Source organism: Microcebus murinus, chromosome 16, assembly GCF_040939455.1.
Source record: "Microcebus murinus isolate Inina chromosome 16, M.murinus_Inina_mat1.0, whole genome shotgun sequence".
Taxonomy (NCBI): Eukaryota; Metazoa; Chordata; class Mammalia; order Primates; family Cheirogaleidae; genus Microcebus; species Microcebus murinus.
The window spans coordinates 5,973,567-5,985,631 of record NC_134119.1 but is presented as its reverse complement, the minus strand read 5'-3'; the positions used below and the strand labels follow the sequence as shown (position 1 = coordinate 5,985,631).

At 51.1% G+C, this 12,065-nt stretch overlaps 1 protein-coding gene across 2 annotated transcripts; it reads left to right on the top strand.

The window, feature by feature from the left end:
- The first annotated feature begins 339 nt into the window (after window positions 1–339).
- On the top strand, window positions 340–10,538 carry TFAP2C (transcription factor AP-2 gamma). 2 transcript variants are annotated; one of them, XM_076010849.1, is made up of 7 exons: window positions 340–648; window positions 2,188–2,670; window positions 2,778–2,829; window positions 4,119–4,341; window positions 4,929–5,047; window positions 7,909–8,053; window positions 9,091–10,538. In XM_076010849.1, the coding sequence occupies exons 1-7, from the start codon at window positions 601–603 to the stop codon at window positions 9,260–9,262; spliced, it is 1,242 nt and encodes a 413-aa protein (XP_075866964.1). In that variant the 5' UTR covers window positions 340–600; the 3' UTR covers window positions 9,263–10,538. The 2 variants fall into 2 exon arrangements, with proteins under 2 accessions (XP_075866964.1, XP_012603961.1); XM_012748507.2 differs by having other exon boundaries at window positions 8,977–10,538.
- The last annotated feature ends 1,527 nt before the right edge of the window (window positions 10,539–12,065 follow it).

The window sequence follows — 12,065 nt, the reverse complement described above, 5'->3', positions numbered from 1 at the left end:
AGCTTTGGGGAAATAAGGGGAAGGCTCTTTAGGCGAAGGAGAGGGGCCCTTCGGTATTTGGATCCCAGTCGGCGGCGGCTCTGCCAGTCTCAGGTGCGTGCAAGGTGGGGTGACAGAGGAAGGCAGGCTGGTCGGGGCGCCGGGGCTCCGCAGGTCCGCGGCTGTCAACGAGGTCCCGCCCACTGACTCCCCCTCTCGCCCCCTCGGCGAGGGGCTGGGCGCGGCGCCAGGCCGGGCGGGGCGGGGCTAGGCTGGGACTGGCTGGGGGCGGCCCCGCCCGGCGCCTGGGCTCCGCGCGGGCCCCCGGGGAGGAGTTATGATAATTTCCTTCTCATTAAGCGCTCGGGTCTCGCGGCTATCGCCGGGACACTCCGTTCGGGCGCGGCTTTCGCGGTCCCAGGCAGCGGCCTCTGCACCCGCGGCGGGGCATCTGCGCTCGGAGCGACGCCGATGCGCGCCCAGTGACCGGACGGCGAGGCCCGCGCGCGGCGGGGCGGCGGCAGACGCCTGGCCACCGTGACCCCGATTTTGGATTTACCGATCGGGGGGTGGGGGGAGCCTGGATTTAACTGGCGACTGTTTTGGGGGACGCCGGACGCCATGTTGTGGAAGATAACCGATAATGTCAAGTATGAAGAGGACTGCGAGGTGAGCTGGGGCGGAGGGCGCAGCCCCGCCCCGCCGAGGACAGCCGCGAGGCAGGGCCGCTGCACCGAGGTCCGGGACGAGGCTGCGGGAGCCCTGGCCGGTCGGTGGGACGGGGTCCACTCCGGACACCGCTTAGTCCATTCCTCCGGGGCCCCCTTCATGTCGCGGGCCTTTTCCTAAACACCAAGCCCTCGGAACGAGGCCTGGCGAGAGAATGGCAGATCCCACCCACAGAGCTTACCAGTTGGTTTCATAAGAAGCAAACAGCCCCCCTTCCCGTTTTCTCGGAAGAGCGCCCGGTCTGCAGCCCTCAGACTTGGCTTTTACGCACGAAGTCTCCGTCCAGAGGGGTCAAATGAGGCTACCTGCCGGTGACACCTTAGCGGAGACTCCTCCTAGGCGGGCTTGTCACCTGCCCCGCTACCTCCACGGGGAAGCACGAAAACAACTGAAGTTTGGCTTTCAAGAGAAGTGGGGGCTGGGAGTGCTGGGGGGGCCGTGAGCGCTCGCGAGTGCTCCAGCCTGTCGGACAGGTTGAGCTAGAGTGTCGGGAGTGGGAGGGAGGGAGGCGGCGAGCGGGAAGAGGAAGGAGGCACAGGCGGCGCGAGGCGAGCTCCCGGGCGCCGGGAGAAGGGGAGCCGGGGCCGCGGAGACGCGGGAGCTCGCGGCGCCTCGGGGACCTCGAGGGGCTGCCCTGCTTGCAGGCCCGGACTCTTCCGCCAGGGGGCGACGGTGCCTCGTGTCTCCCGGTTCCCGGCCACCCCCGTGACCCCCGTACCCCGGCCTTTGGAGACCCAGGCTTTAGAGATCAAGTCGGGCCGGCGTGGGGCGAGGGACTTGCGCGGGCGAGGTGGCCCAACTTTCGGGCCCGGCATCCTCCTTCCGCGCCCGGGTGTGCGGGGACACCGGCCCTGGCCGTGCGCGGCGGCCTCGCCTCTCGCGTCCCCCGGGCCGGGTGCGGCTAGCCGGGAGGGCAGGCGGGGCCGCCGCGCGTCCCCGTTCGAGCCCCTCCGGCGACGCAGGGTGGCGGGCCCTGCCCGGGAGCGCCGCCCGCCCGGAGGTCTTTGTCCCGAGGGCGTGGACGGGAGGGTCCCTGGGGCGGGGGAGATGCGCGCTTTTCCCGCGCCCGCCGCTCTCGCTGCTCCTCTCGCCGCGCGGAGCCGGCATGTGCGGGCTGGAGAGCGGGCCGCCCTGCTCCCGCTCCCGCTCCTGCTCCGGCCCCGGCCTGTCCTGGCCCAACTCCTGGGGTTCGGGCTTGGCGCCTCTGAGCGCCTCGGGCTTCGGAGCGCACAGACCTTCGCCGCCGGGCTTTGAGGACTCGTTCCCCCAGGTCTTTCACCAGCCTCCCTTCCTCCGCGGCCCGGAGGTTTACAACGAAATCCCCGGGGCGAATCGCCCCCGGTGCCCTCCAGCCCGGGCGCGGGCCCCGCGGGTGGGGCAGGGCGGGCCCCCCGGGGCGCGCCGCGCAGCCCGGCGACGCCGGCCAGTTCGCCACAGCGGGGTTTCGTACTAACCGGGTCTTCCGTTTTCCTCCTCCAGGATCGCCACGACGGGAGCAGCAATGGGAACCCGCGCATCCCCCACCTCTCCTCGGCCGGGCAGCACCTCTACACCCCCGCGCCGCCGCTCTCGCACACCGCGGTCGCCGACTACCAGCCGCCACCCTACTTCCCACCCCCCTACCAGCAGCTGGCTTACTCGCAGTCTGCCGACCACTACCCGCACCTGGACGCCTACGCCGCGCCCATCAACCCCCTGCACGCGCCCGCGCCCGCCGGCAGCCAGCAGCAGGCCTGGTCCGGCCGCCAGAGCCAGGAGGGAGCCGGCCTGCCCTCGCACCACGGCCGCCCGGCCGGCCTGCTGCCCCACCTCCCGGGACTGGAGGCGGGGGCGGTGAGCGCCCGCAGGGATACCTTCCGCCGTTCCGACCTGATGCTGCCCCACGCGCACGCCCTGGACGCCGCGGGCCTGGCGGAGAACCTGGGGCTGCACGACATGGCGCACTCCATGGAGGAGGTGCAGGTGAGCGGCGCCGCGCTCCCGCGCGCGGACCTGCTCCTGCCACTGCCCCCACCCCCTGCCCCTCCAGGCTCGCCGTACTTAAAGGAAATTTTGTCATCTCTCCCCAGAATGTCGACGACCAGCACTTGCTGCTGCACGATCAGACTGTCATTCGCAAAGGTAAATAGCGAGCGAGTCTGGCCACACAACCAGGACTTGTTACGTTTGTAACTTTCCCACGAGGTGGGTGGGGTATTTCGGTGGCCAGCGTGGGTCATTTGTGATGGGGGCGCTGGTGGTAAGCTAGGTTTTAGGACTGAGAGGAGGGAACTTCTTTTCAAACCTAAATGGAAAAGAACACTCAGGTAGAACTCTTAGCAGCTGTCTCTTAATCCCCAGATTTGTTCCTGCCTAGTTCTCTCTTGGGAAATCTTGGGAAATGTTACTCCTTGAATCCCGAGACTGTTTTACACTGCTAGAGAGAGTCTTCCAGAGCGAGTTAATCTGAAAAAACCACAAGCACACACCTTAGTGGAGTGATTGGCTCTGTGACGATTTTAATAGTGGAATGGATGTGTTGGTGATTGTATTATTTTTTTTTAATTTCAAACACGGTTGTGGAAAGGGTCTTTAATTCTGACTTGCAAGAAAAATTTTGAAACAGTTTGGCCTATTGAATTAACAGCCTTAAATGGAACAGAGCTGGAGTGATCTGTCAGATTGGGTTTTGCAGGGTTAAGAAGGGAGGGAGGGGATTTGGAAAATTGGATTACTTGGTGAGAGAGTGGCTCATGAAATTAAGTTACATACTGACAGGATTATTAGTCTGTTTTTGTTTTTTGTGAAATGTAGTGGACCTAAAGGTAATTATGGTCTGTTACTTGAGATTGAATTGCTTAAAAACATTGGAGAAAACAGATTTTGAAGAAAAGCTTGGAAAATAAACTAAATTTTCCAGTAAACTTTTTTTTTTTTTTTTTAATGCAAGCTTAGTAGCTCTAATTTTTCCAGTAAACTTTTAACAGACTGGGGTAACTTTGTATTTTTAAATTTACTGTGATCAGTTGCACTGGAGGGTTTTGGCAAAGGATCTGAACGTGTCCTGTGATTTTGGTTATTCCTTGAGTGAGAAAAACTCACCATTTATTTAGTATGGAAGCAGTCTTCAGAAAACATGTTCTAATTAAATAGTTTCAGCAGAGGTTAGGAAATGAAAACTCCTCACTAAGCTGAGGATCTTGACTAATTAACTTCCCAAGGTGTTAACTTGTGAATTTTAGATTCGATGTATCTTGGAAGGAAATATGGCTTTAAAAAACAAAACAAGTCTGCTTGCAATTTATAGTCCAGCATGCAATGTTATTCGTCTAAAGATCTCTTTCAGCTTTGGTTAGTGGTTTTGAAAAGGTCTTTTGCTCAGATGTGGCTCCGGTGGCTGCCGGCTCTGACCTGCCTTCATTCACTCACAGGTCCCATCTCGATGACCAAGAACCCGCTGAGCCTCCCTCTGAGCCACCAGAAGGAGCTGGTGGGAGCCGTGATGAACCCCAGCGAGGTCTTCTGCTCCGTCCCTGGAAGACTGTCCCTGCTCAGCTCCACATCTAAATATAAAGTGACAGTGGCCGAAGTACAGAGGCGACTGTCCCCTCCTGAATGCTTAAACGCCTCGTTACTGGGAGGTGTTCTCAGAAGGTACTTGGGGAACTCATTCTGGGCATGGTGGCTGGGTAGTTGAAGGCGAGCGTATTATAAAAGGGCCGAGAGGTATTTTTAACATTTATGTAACTTTTATACCTAACACTGAATTCTAATCATCTCCAAGAGAGATTTTAGTACGTTTCTTCTCTTTAGAAAGTGCCAAACGGAGAAGGAAGTGCTAACACAGTGCTAACAAATTATCATCTGGTTAGAATTTGATTCTGTGTATGAAGTGGTAGCCTCTGTGTCAGGGATGGGACGCACCATGGATTCTGTTCCCCCAGAGAGTTTCTCTGCAGGGCTGCTGCAGTTTTACAAGTGAATATTTGCTCCAAAACCACTTCAAATGCTTTGTGATTTAAAGGCAAAAAAAAAAAAAGTTGGTGATGCTAAACAAGAAAAAAGATTTTTGATTTTGAGTTTCTTGTTGGGATTAATTGAATGAGCACGCCCCTTATCACTTTGGATTAGGGTTCACATAATCTTTGAGAGATCTCAGCTTTGACAGCAGCACTTTAGGAATTTAGAATTTCTAAAGTGTGGTTTCATGAGAGTAGTCAGAGTCAATTTTGTTTACTCAGAGCCAAATCTAAAAATGGAGGCCGGTCCTTACGGGAGAAGCTGGACAAGATCGGGCTGAACCTTCCGGCCGGGAGGCGGAAAGCTGCCCACGTGACTCTGCTGACATCTCTAGTAGAAGGTCAGTGGGGTCTTGTTTTTGTTTTGTGGTGTTTTTAATTTGTGTTGTGTCTTTCGTACTTTTCATCTAGAAAAGCTAGAAACCAACTCTTAAAAACTTGGTCACAAGTAGAGTGATGAAAGCAATTTGAATTGTCCTAAGTTCATTGCAGTGGCACAGTAATTTTATCAAATAAACAGTTAAACATCTGGCTGCCCAGGTATTCCTGACTCTCTAGAAAATCAATGTCAAAAAGAAATTATTCAGCTGAAAGATGAGAGGAAACACAGAAATCATAAGAAAATAGAATAAAATCAAACGAAATAAATTGGTTTTCCTAACCTAAAAAAATCACATTAGCCGGGCGTGGTGGCTCACGCCTTTAATCCTGGCCGAGGTGGGAGGATCATAGTTTTGAGCTCAGGAATTCGAGATCAGCCTGAGCAAGAGCGAGACCCCCGTCTCTACTAAAAATAGAAAGAAATGAATTGGACAACTAAAAATATATAGAAAAAATTAGCTGGGCATGGTGGCGCATGCCTGTAGTCCCAGCTACTCAGGAGGCTGAGGGAGGAGGATTGCTTGAGCCCAGGAGTTTGAGGCTGCTGTGAGCTAGGCTGATGCCACAGCACTCTAGCCTGAGCAACAAAGTGAGACTGTCTCAAAAAGAAAAAAAAAAATCACATTAAAGGGATTTGGAGACATTTCCTGTTAAAAGAACCAATTTTAAAAGATGCAGCTGATCAATTGGTACACTGGAAAAGAACTAGGTACTTACTGGTGGGCAGAAGTACCATTTCTGGTTTTTATAGTTGGGGATTATTGGGATTGTGGTTAGTAAAGAGAAGCCCTTGTGTTTAGTGAGACTGGCCCAAATCACAACTCCCTCCTTCCTGTCCTCTCCTCAAAAGAAAAAAAAAGTAATGGAACCCCCTGGCCCATGGGCTGAGTCCGAAGACAGTAGGACATGGCATTGCAGTTTCTCAAATGGGGGACCCTTTCCCCAACCTGGAATGTAGCCAAGAATGCAATACAACCTTTAAAAGGGGCTGGGAAAAAAGTAAAGTAATTAAAAAAAAGAAAAAAACAAGCACATTGTTACTGCTTGCAAAAAAAAAAAAAAAGTTGAACACTGAGAGGCTTAGGCACAGCCTCCAGCAGCCCCTCTGCAGCCTGCACCCTCTACAGGGTGCTGGGCTTTTGCTGCGCGTTGGGGAAGCCAGTGAAAAAGTGGGCTCCTGGTAGGTAGCAATGCATCTTTTGAAGATTTTTGTTTCCTGGTCTAACGGCGTGACTGGTGCAAAAAGGACTTGGCAGCGTCCCTGCTCTACCTTTTTACGAGTGCCTTTGGAGGTCAGGGCAAGGAGAAAGGAGCTGCCTGTCTGAGAACAGCTGTCCTGCACGGAGAATGGTGGGCTCTGCGTGCATGGCGCGTGAATGTGGCCCTGCTAGGCTTTCTTGCTGGCCAGGCAGGGGTGGCTGAATAAGAAAGTGTGTGCAGGAACAATGGCTCTCTGATGCCGATTCAGAGCATCCAGGAGCCCCTCCGCCATCCCCGTGTTTGGAAGCCTCTCCGGTCTTGCGCCCGGGGTCCAGGGAAGGGCGTCTTTCTGGAGGGAGATGACTCCCTTGGTTTTCTCCCTCCGCTCCCCCAAAAAGTTGGACAAGGGGAGGGTATTCCATGTCTGTAGCTGGAGCTCTTAACATTTATTTCCAATAGGAAACACACTCGACCCTTCTGTCTTTTAAAGAAACATTCTAGAGCTCTGTGCCTCCCTCAGTAAGAGGTGGTAGGGCATCCTAGCTTAAAAGAAAGTAAGGTATCAAAGGCTTTGTCGCCTTTCTGTAGAGGAGTGACCAGTTTGCTTTTGTCAGACATGCCCATCCGCCTTAAATTGTCCCGTTTCCCCCAGTAATACTATTTATTATTTATTAAGAGAAAGCACGGGTGTGTCCTGATTATCAGTTTGTTGGGTAGGGGGCTGGTTACAATTTCAAATACAGCTCCTCCTGGTATCCACAGGGACCCCCCCCCTCAATAGATACCAAAATCTGAGAATGCTCAAGTCCCTTATTTAAAATGGTGTGACATAACATACACATATGCACATAACATTTGCATATAACATAACAATCCTCCTGTATACTTTTTTTTTTTTTTTTGAGACAGAGTCTCACTTTGTTGCCCCGGCTAGAGTGAGTACCGTGGCATCAGCCTAGCTCACAGCAACCTGGGCTCAAGCGATCCTCCTGCCTCAGCCTCCCGAGTAGCTGGGACTACAGGCATGCACCACCATGCCTGGCTAATTTTTTGTGTATATATTTTTAGTTGGTCAATTAATTTCTTTCTATTTTTAGTAGAGATGGGGCTCTGGTTCAGGCTGGCTTCAAACTCCTGACCTCGAGCAATCCGCCCTGCCTGGGCCTCCCTGAGTGTTAGGATTACAGGTGTGAGCCACCACGCCCGGCCTCTCCTGTATACTTTAAATCATCTTTAGGTTACTTATTATAACTAATGCCATGTAAATAGCTGTATTGTTTGGAGAATGATTAGAAAAATTCTGTACACATTCAGTACAGGTACAACCATCCTTTTTTCCCCCTGAATATTTCCATGGGTGGTTGGTTGGGTCCATGGTTGCAGAGCCCACGCACACGGCTGGCTGTACAGGTTTTGGGGTCTTTATTGCTCATGCTGTCTGATCTTCACCCTGAATATTCCTGGGGTACTTACCGAAAGTGTCACCTACCAGGGAATTGTTTGTTCCATATTAAATGGTTACTTTTAGAAAGCAAAGTGACTGGTAGATGAGGCTAGAGAAGGAGAAAAGGGAGTTTGCAGTGACCACAGCCATCCTAAAACCTGTTGCTGATAATTCTAGGGGAAGCCGTTCATTTGGCTCGGGACTTTGCCTATGTCTGTGAAGCCGAGTTTCCTAGTAAACCGGTGGCCGAATATTTAACCAGACCTCATCTTGGAGGACGGAATGAGATGGCGACCAGGAAGAACATGCTGCTGGCAGCCCAGTGAGTACCCCGACTGTGATGCGTCAGTGCTCCAGATCGTGCAGTTTGAAGATCTGGTGCAGTGCCCATGGCTCAGAAAAGAAGTGTTTCATGGAATTAATTGGGGCGTAGCAAAAGAAAGTGGTTAAGGGGGCTTCTTTATAAAGTCAAATGCATTCATTTTTTTGTATGATTGAGATAAGCAAAAAAAAAAAAAAGTATTGCTCAGTACTGAGTGTTTTTAAGCTGTTTATTCAGCTCAAAACAGTGGAGCTACCCTTTGATTATTGTATTTGCATATCTTACAAAAATGTGTTTGTTTTGTCACATCCAGTAGAGAGATCTTGTGCCTTCTACCTCCTGATAGCGAGACTATTGTTTTTTAAATGTGCAGATCAGGGTGGATGCGCCCCAGACATGTGGGCCAATTAAGCTACTTACTGCAGCTGTGGAATTTCTCATACAAACCAACAATAAGTTGATTTTTAAAATCACGGTAAATGAAGCAGAACTAGTCAAGTCAGGAAATGGGGCGAGAGGGAGTGCAATGAGCCAGCCTGCGTGGAGAGTGAGTTTGGGCTGGGGGGATGTGATTCTCTGGGTCCCTGACAGAATTTGTTTATTGGAACCTTCCTGGATGGAAGCAAAGTGCCCAAAAACCTCAAGGGTTGGAATCCTGACCTCACCACTGTTACCAGTCCTGGTGACCTTGGCCAGTTGACTGGGGTTAATCCTGCTATCTTTCCTAATTGCAATGAGGATTAAATAAGGTAGCCCGGAAAGAGTTTAACCCGACTCTGGGCCTAAGTGCAGCAGTTGGCCGTTAGGATTAGTTAAAATTCTCCCTCCTTGGTTCAGGCAAATGGTTCCGATTGCCTCCCAGGTGTGGTCCTCGGGGTAATTTGTTTCGCAAGCTCACGGGGGTCCGTTGACTGTCTTCACAGGCAAGTGTGTAAAGAGTTCACAGACCTTCTCACTCAAGACCGGACACCCAACGGGAGCAACAGGCCCACCCCTGTCTTGGAGACGAACATACAGAACTGCTTGTCTCATTTCAGCCTGATCACCCACGGGTTTGGCAGCCAGGCCATCTGCGCCGCCGTGTCTGCCATGCAGAACTACATCAAGGAAGCCCTGATAGCCATAGACAAGTCCTACATGAACCCCGGAGACCAGAGTCCGGCGGATTCCAACAAAACCCTGGAGAAGATGGAGAAGCACAGGAAATAAAACAGGGCGAACACAGGGCCCGCGAGTTGGGAAGGACCGGGCCTGCCAAACCCTTCTCACGGACTGGGGGCCCCCTCGGCCTGGGGGCGGCGGTCACCCACCTCACTGCTAGCCATGCAGAGGCCTCCCTTGGTTTCCGGGTCGACGGCGACAACGTGGGCGTGTCCTCCTGGATCCCTTAGTGTTTCTCTAGCTCCGAGGTGTCTCCTACCTTTGGACATTACCAGAAGGTGACAAGTGCTGGCTCTTTACTCATTAAACTTTTATTCTGCTGTTTTGAACCCCATTCTTCCTTTCTCTGAAAGTGGTGCTATAAGTTCTAGAACCTTTTAAATAAATCCCCTGGGCTAACAACAACAAGAAACCACACACTTAGTCGTTGAAACGTCAAATTGATGTGATCCGGATCAGAAAGAACTTTTTTTGTTCAGTGTTAAGGTAACGGCTGGTTTTCGTGTCCACTAAATAATTTTACCTTAAAGAAAAAGTATTTATCTCTCTAGCTTCTTCCCAGATCAAATCCTCCAGTGGGAGGCAAAGGTTCTGTCTGCTTACCGAGGAGCCGATAGGTGATATTCCACACACTTGACACCCATGTCATTCAAAGGGGGCCTTCGGGTTTTAGCAAACGTGTAGAAACAAAGCCTGCTGATTTTTTTCCTTTTTTTTTTTTTTTTAAACACTTTGAAAGTTAACTCTTTAAATAGGAGACTCTTTAAAAATGACATGATCCTTTAAGGTATTGAAGCTTTATTTGCATATTTATTTCAGATGTTTTGAGTAAACTTGAAAAGGGTGGGCACGAAGCATTGTGTGTGCTGCCTGTCATCCCCAAGTCTCCAAGGAGGCTCTGTATTTGAGAAACAGTGCATTGAGTGTACAGATTTTATTTATGCATAATTTAATGGGGGTCTGTAAATACTGGTGCACTTCTTACGACTTTTTTGAGAAATGGGATTCGATTTTAATATTAACTTTTAACGGTGATGGGGTAATCTATAACACGTCTTAAGGTTTTATTCATATGTACACAGGGTATTAAGAGGATGCTGCGCTCTGTTCTTGGCTTGGAAGATTCTATTTAATTGAAGCTCTCTGTTCAGAAAGCAATAACTTTTGTGTCTTGTTCCTGTTGGGGTGAACCCCAAGATGAGTGTGCAGTGCAGTGTGTGTGGGCGAAACGGAGATACGGCATTGAACTCCATGCGCCTGTCAATGTTCCCCAAGTAATTGTCGTGTGTATGATACCTGTATAATAAAAGTATTCTCGATAGAATCTGTGAAAGTCTGGTTATAACTTGATTTTTTTGAATGGTGCAGAGCTGATTCATGGCTTGACTGTAGCTTAGTTAGCAGACCGAGCAGCGGCAGGAAAGCTTCATTTTGTCTCCCTGGCAAGACTGCTTGGCTGCCTCAGGCCCTTTCACTATCCTCAGTGCCTCTCAGCTGCACGCGGTGTCACCCTCTCCACCCCAGGGGTGTCGGGAAATGTGCGAGGGATGGTTTATTGACATTGAAAGGGGTCCACATTTGGGGAGCAGCGTCTCATGCAAGGCTGCTGTTGAGAACAGGGCCACTGCTGTATGGTGCTCTACGTCACATTACTGTATGCTGCTCAGGATTGCAAATGAAGTGTTTGTGGGTATTCCACGGGCATGTACTCTTTAGGAGGACTTGGCATTTAATTGAATGCAAGCAGTGAGGAATGGGATGGCAGTGTTTTCAATTAATCAAAATTCCCCATCTTTGGACACATGATAATGCTCATCTACCCAAGTCATTTTGCCTGCCTGCAGGGTAAACCAGAATTTGGGTCTTCTTCGTACGATACTTGGAGAAGAGGAGTCTGGCAGGGGTTGTGAGCCTGCTGGATGTTTGCAAGACCTTGGATGCACACTGCAGGTACTTGATTTCAAGTTGAAGTGGCCTGGCATATCCTCCAGGAAGTGATATGTTTATAGTTTGGCAAGCGTGGCCGGGCTTCAAAGGGAAGTGGAGCCATAGGATTTTCCACGTTGGATAAGGCCACTGCTTCAACTCCACTCTTATAATCCTTAATTCATAATTCTCTACCAAATGCTCAGCAATTCCTGACTTAATGTTGGCATTAGATGTTGTTAAGTAATTTAAACTCTGCCAGCCTAATACTTTGGTCTTGGCAGGTTGTCCTTGGCCACTGAATGTTCCCATTAAGTTGGATTTATCTTGATATGTCAAGCTCACGATTGCTTTGCATTAGAGCAGCGAAAAGAGGTCTTAGGTTGGCAGTTATTTCTCAATCGAGGCTTGTGAACGTTGGGTGTTAGGAGGAAGCTACAAGGGCAAAGGGCTAAAGGAAAAAGGACTATTTTCTTATCACTATCTTAACTTGCTTTTGGACTAGAGTCTGGCTTTTAGGAGCTGTGCCGAATTGCAATGCAGACAATGTTCTGGAAACGTCCCAAAGTCAACCAGGGGTTGGAGTGGGTCACAAGCAGGGCTCCTTCTGCCTGCCTGTGAGCTGGGTTCTCCTTCATCCCTGTTCCCACTGGAAGTCCAGAGAACGGTCGCTGGGTCCTGTGGTTCTGGTGCACAATAACAACACGTTTTCCTCTTTGGGAGCTGGTGCCATGGCAAACAACCGGGTGCCCTCAAGAAGACCCTGCTGCAACATTAGCCCCCTTGCAGGTTGTCCACTGAGCCCTTGCTTGTCTGTGAACGAAGGCTGCCCTGCCTGCTAGCATCGGACTGGTAGAGCTTTGCTTCTCATGGGCCAGGGCATCTTTCCTTTCAAGCCCCATGTTATCGAGGATCACCCTGGTCC

What these genes read in the sequence shown, in the direction of transcription:
- TFAP2C (XM_012748507.2), top strand. Translation starts at nt 601, where the DNA reads ATGTTGTGGAAGATAACCGATAATGTCAAGTATGAAGAGGACTGCGAG. An exon ending in GCTGACATCTCTAGTAGAAG is followed by an intron (nt 5,048 to 7,908) that starts GTCAGTGGGGTC and finishes TGATAATTCTAG; the next exon opens with GGGAAGCCGTTCATTTGGCT. An exon ending in AACATGCTGCTGGCAGCCCA is followed by an intron (nt 8,054 to 8,976) that starts GTGAGTACCCCG and finishes CTGTCTTCACAG; the next exon opens with GCAAGTGTGTAAAGAGTTCA.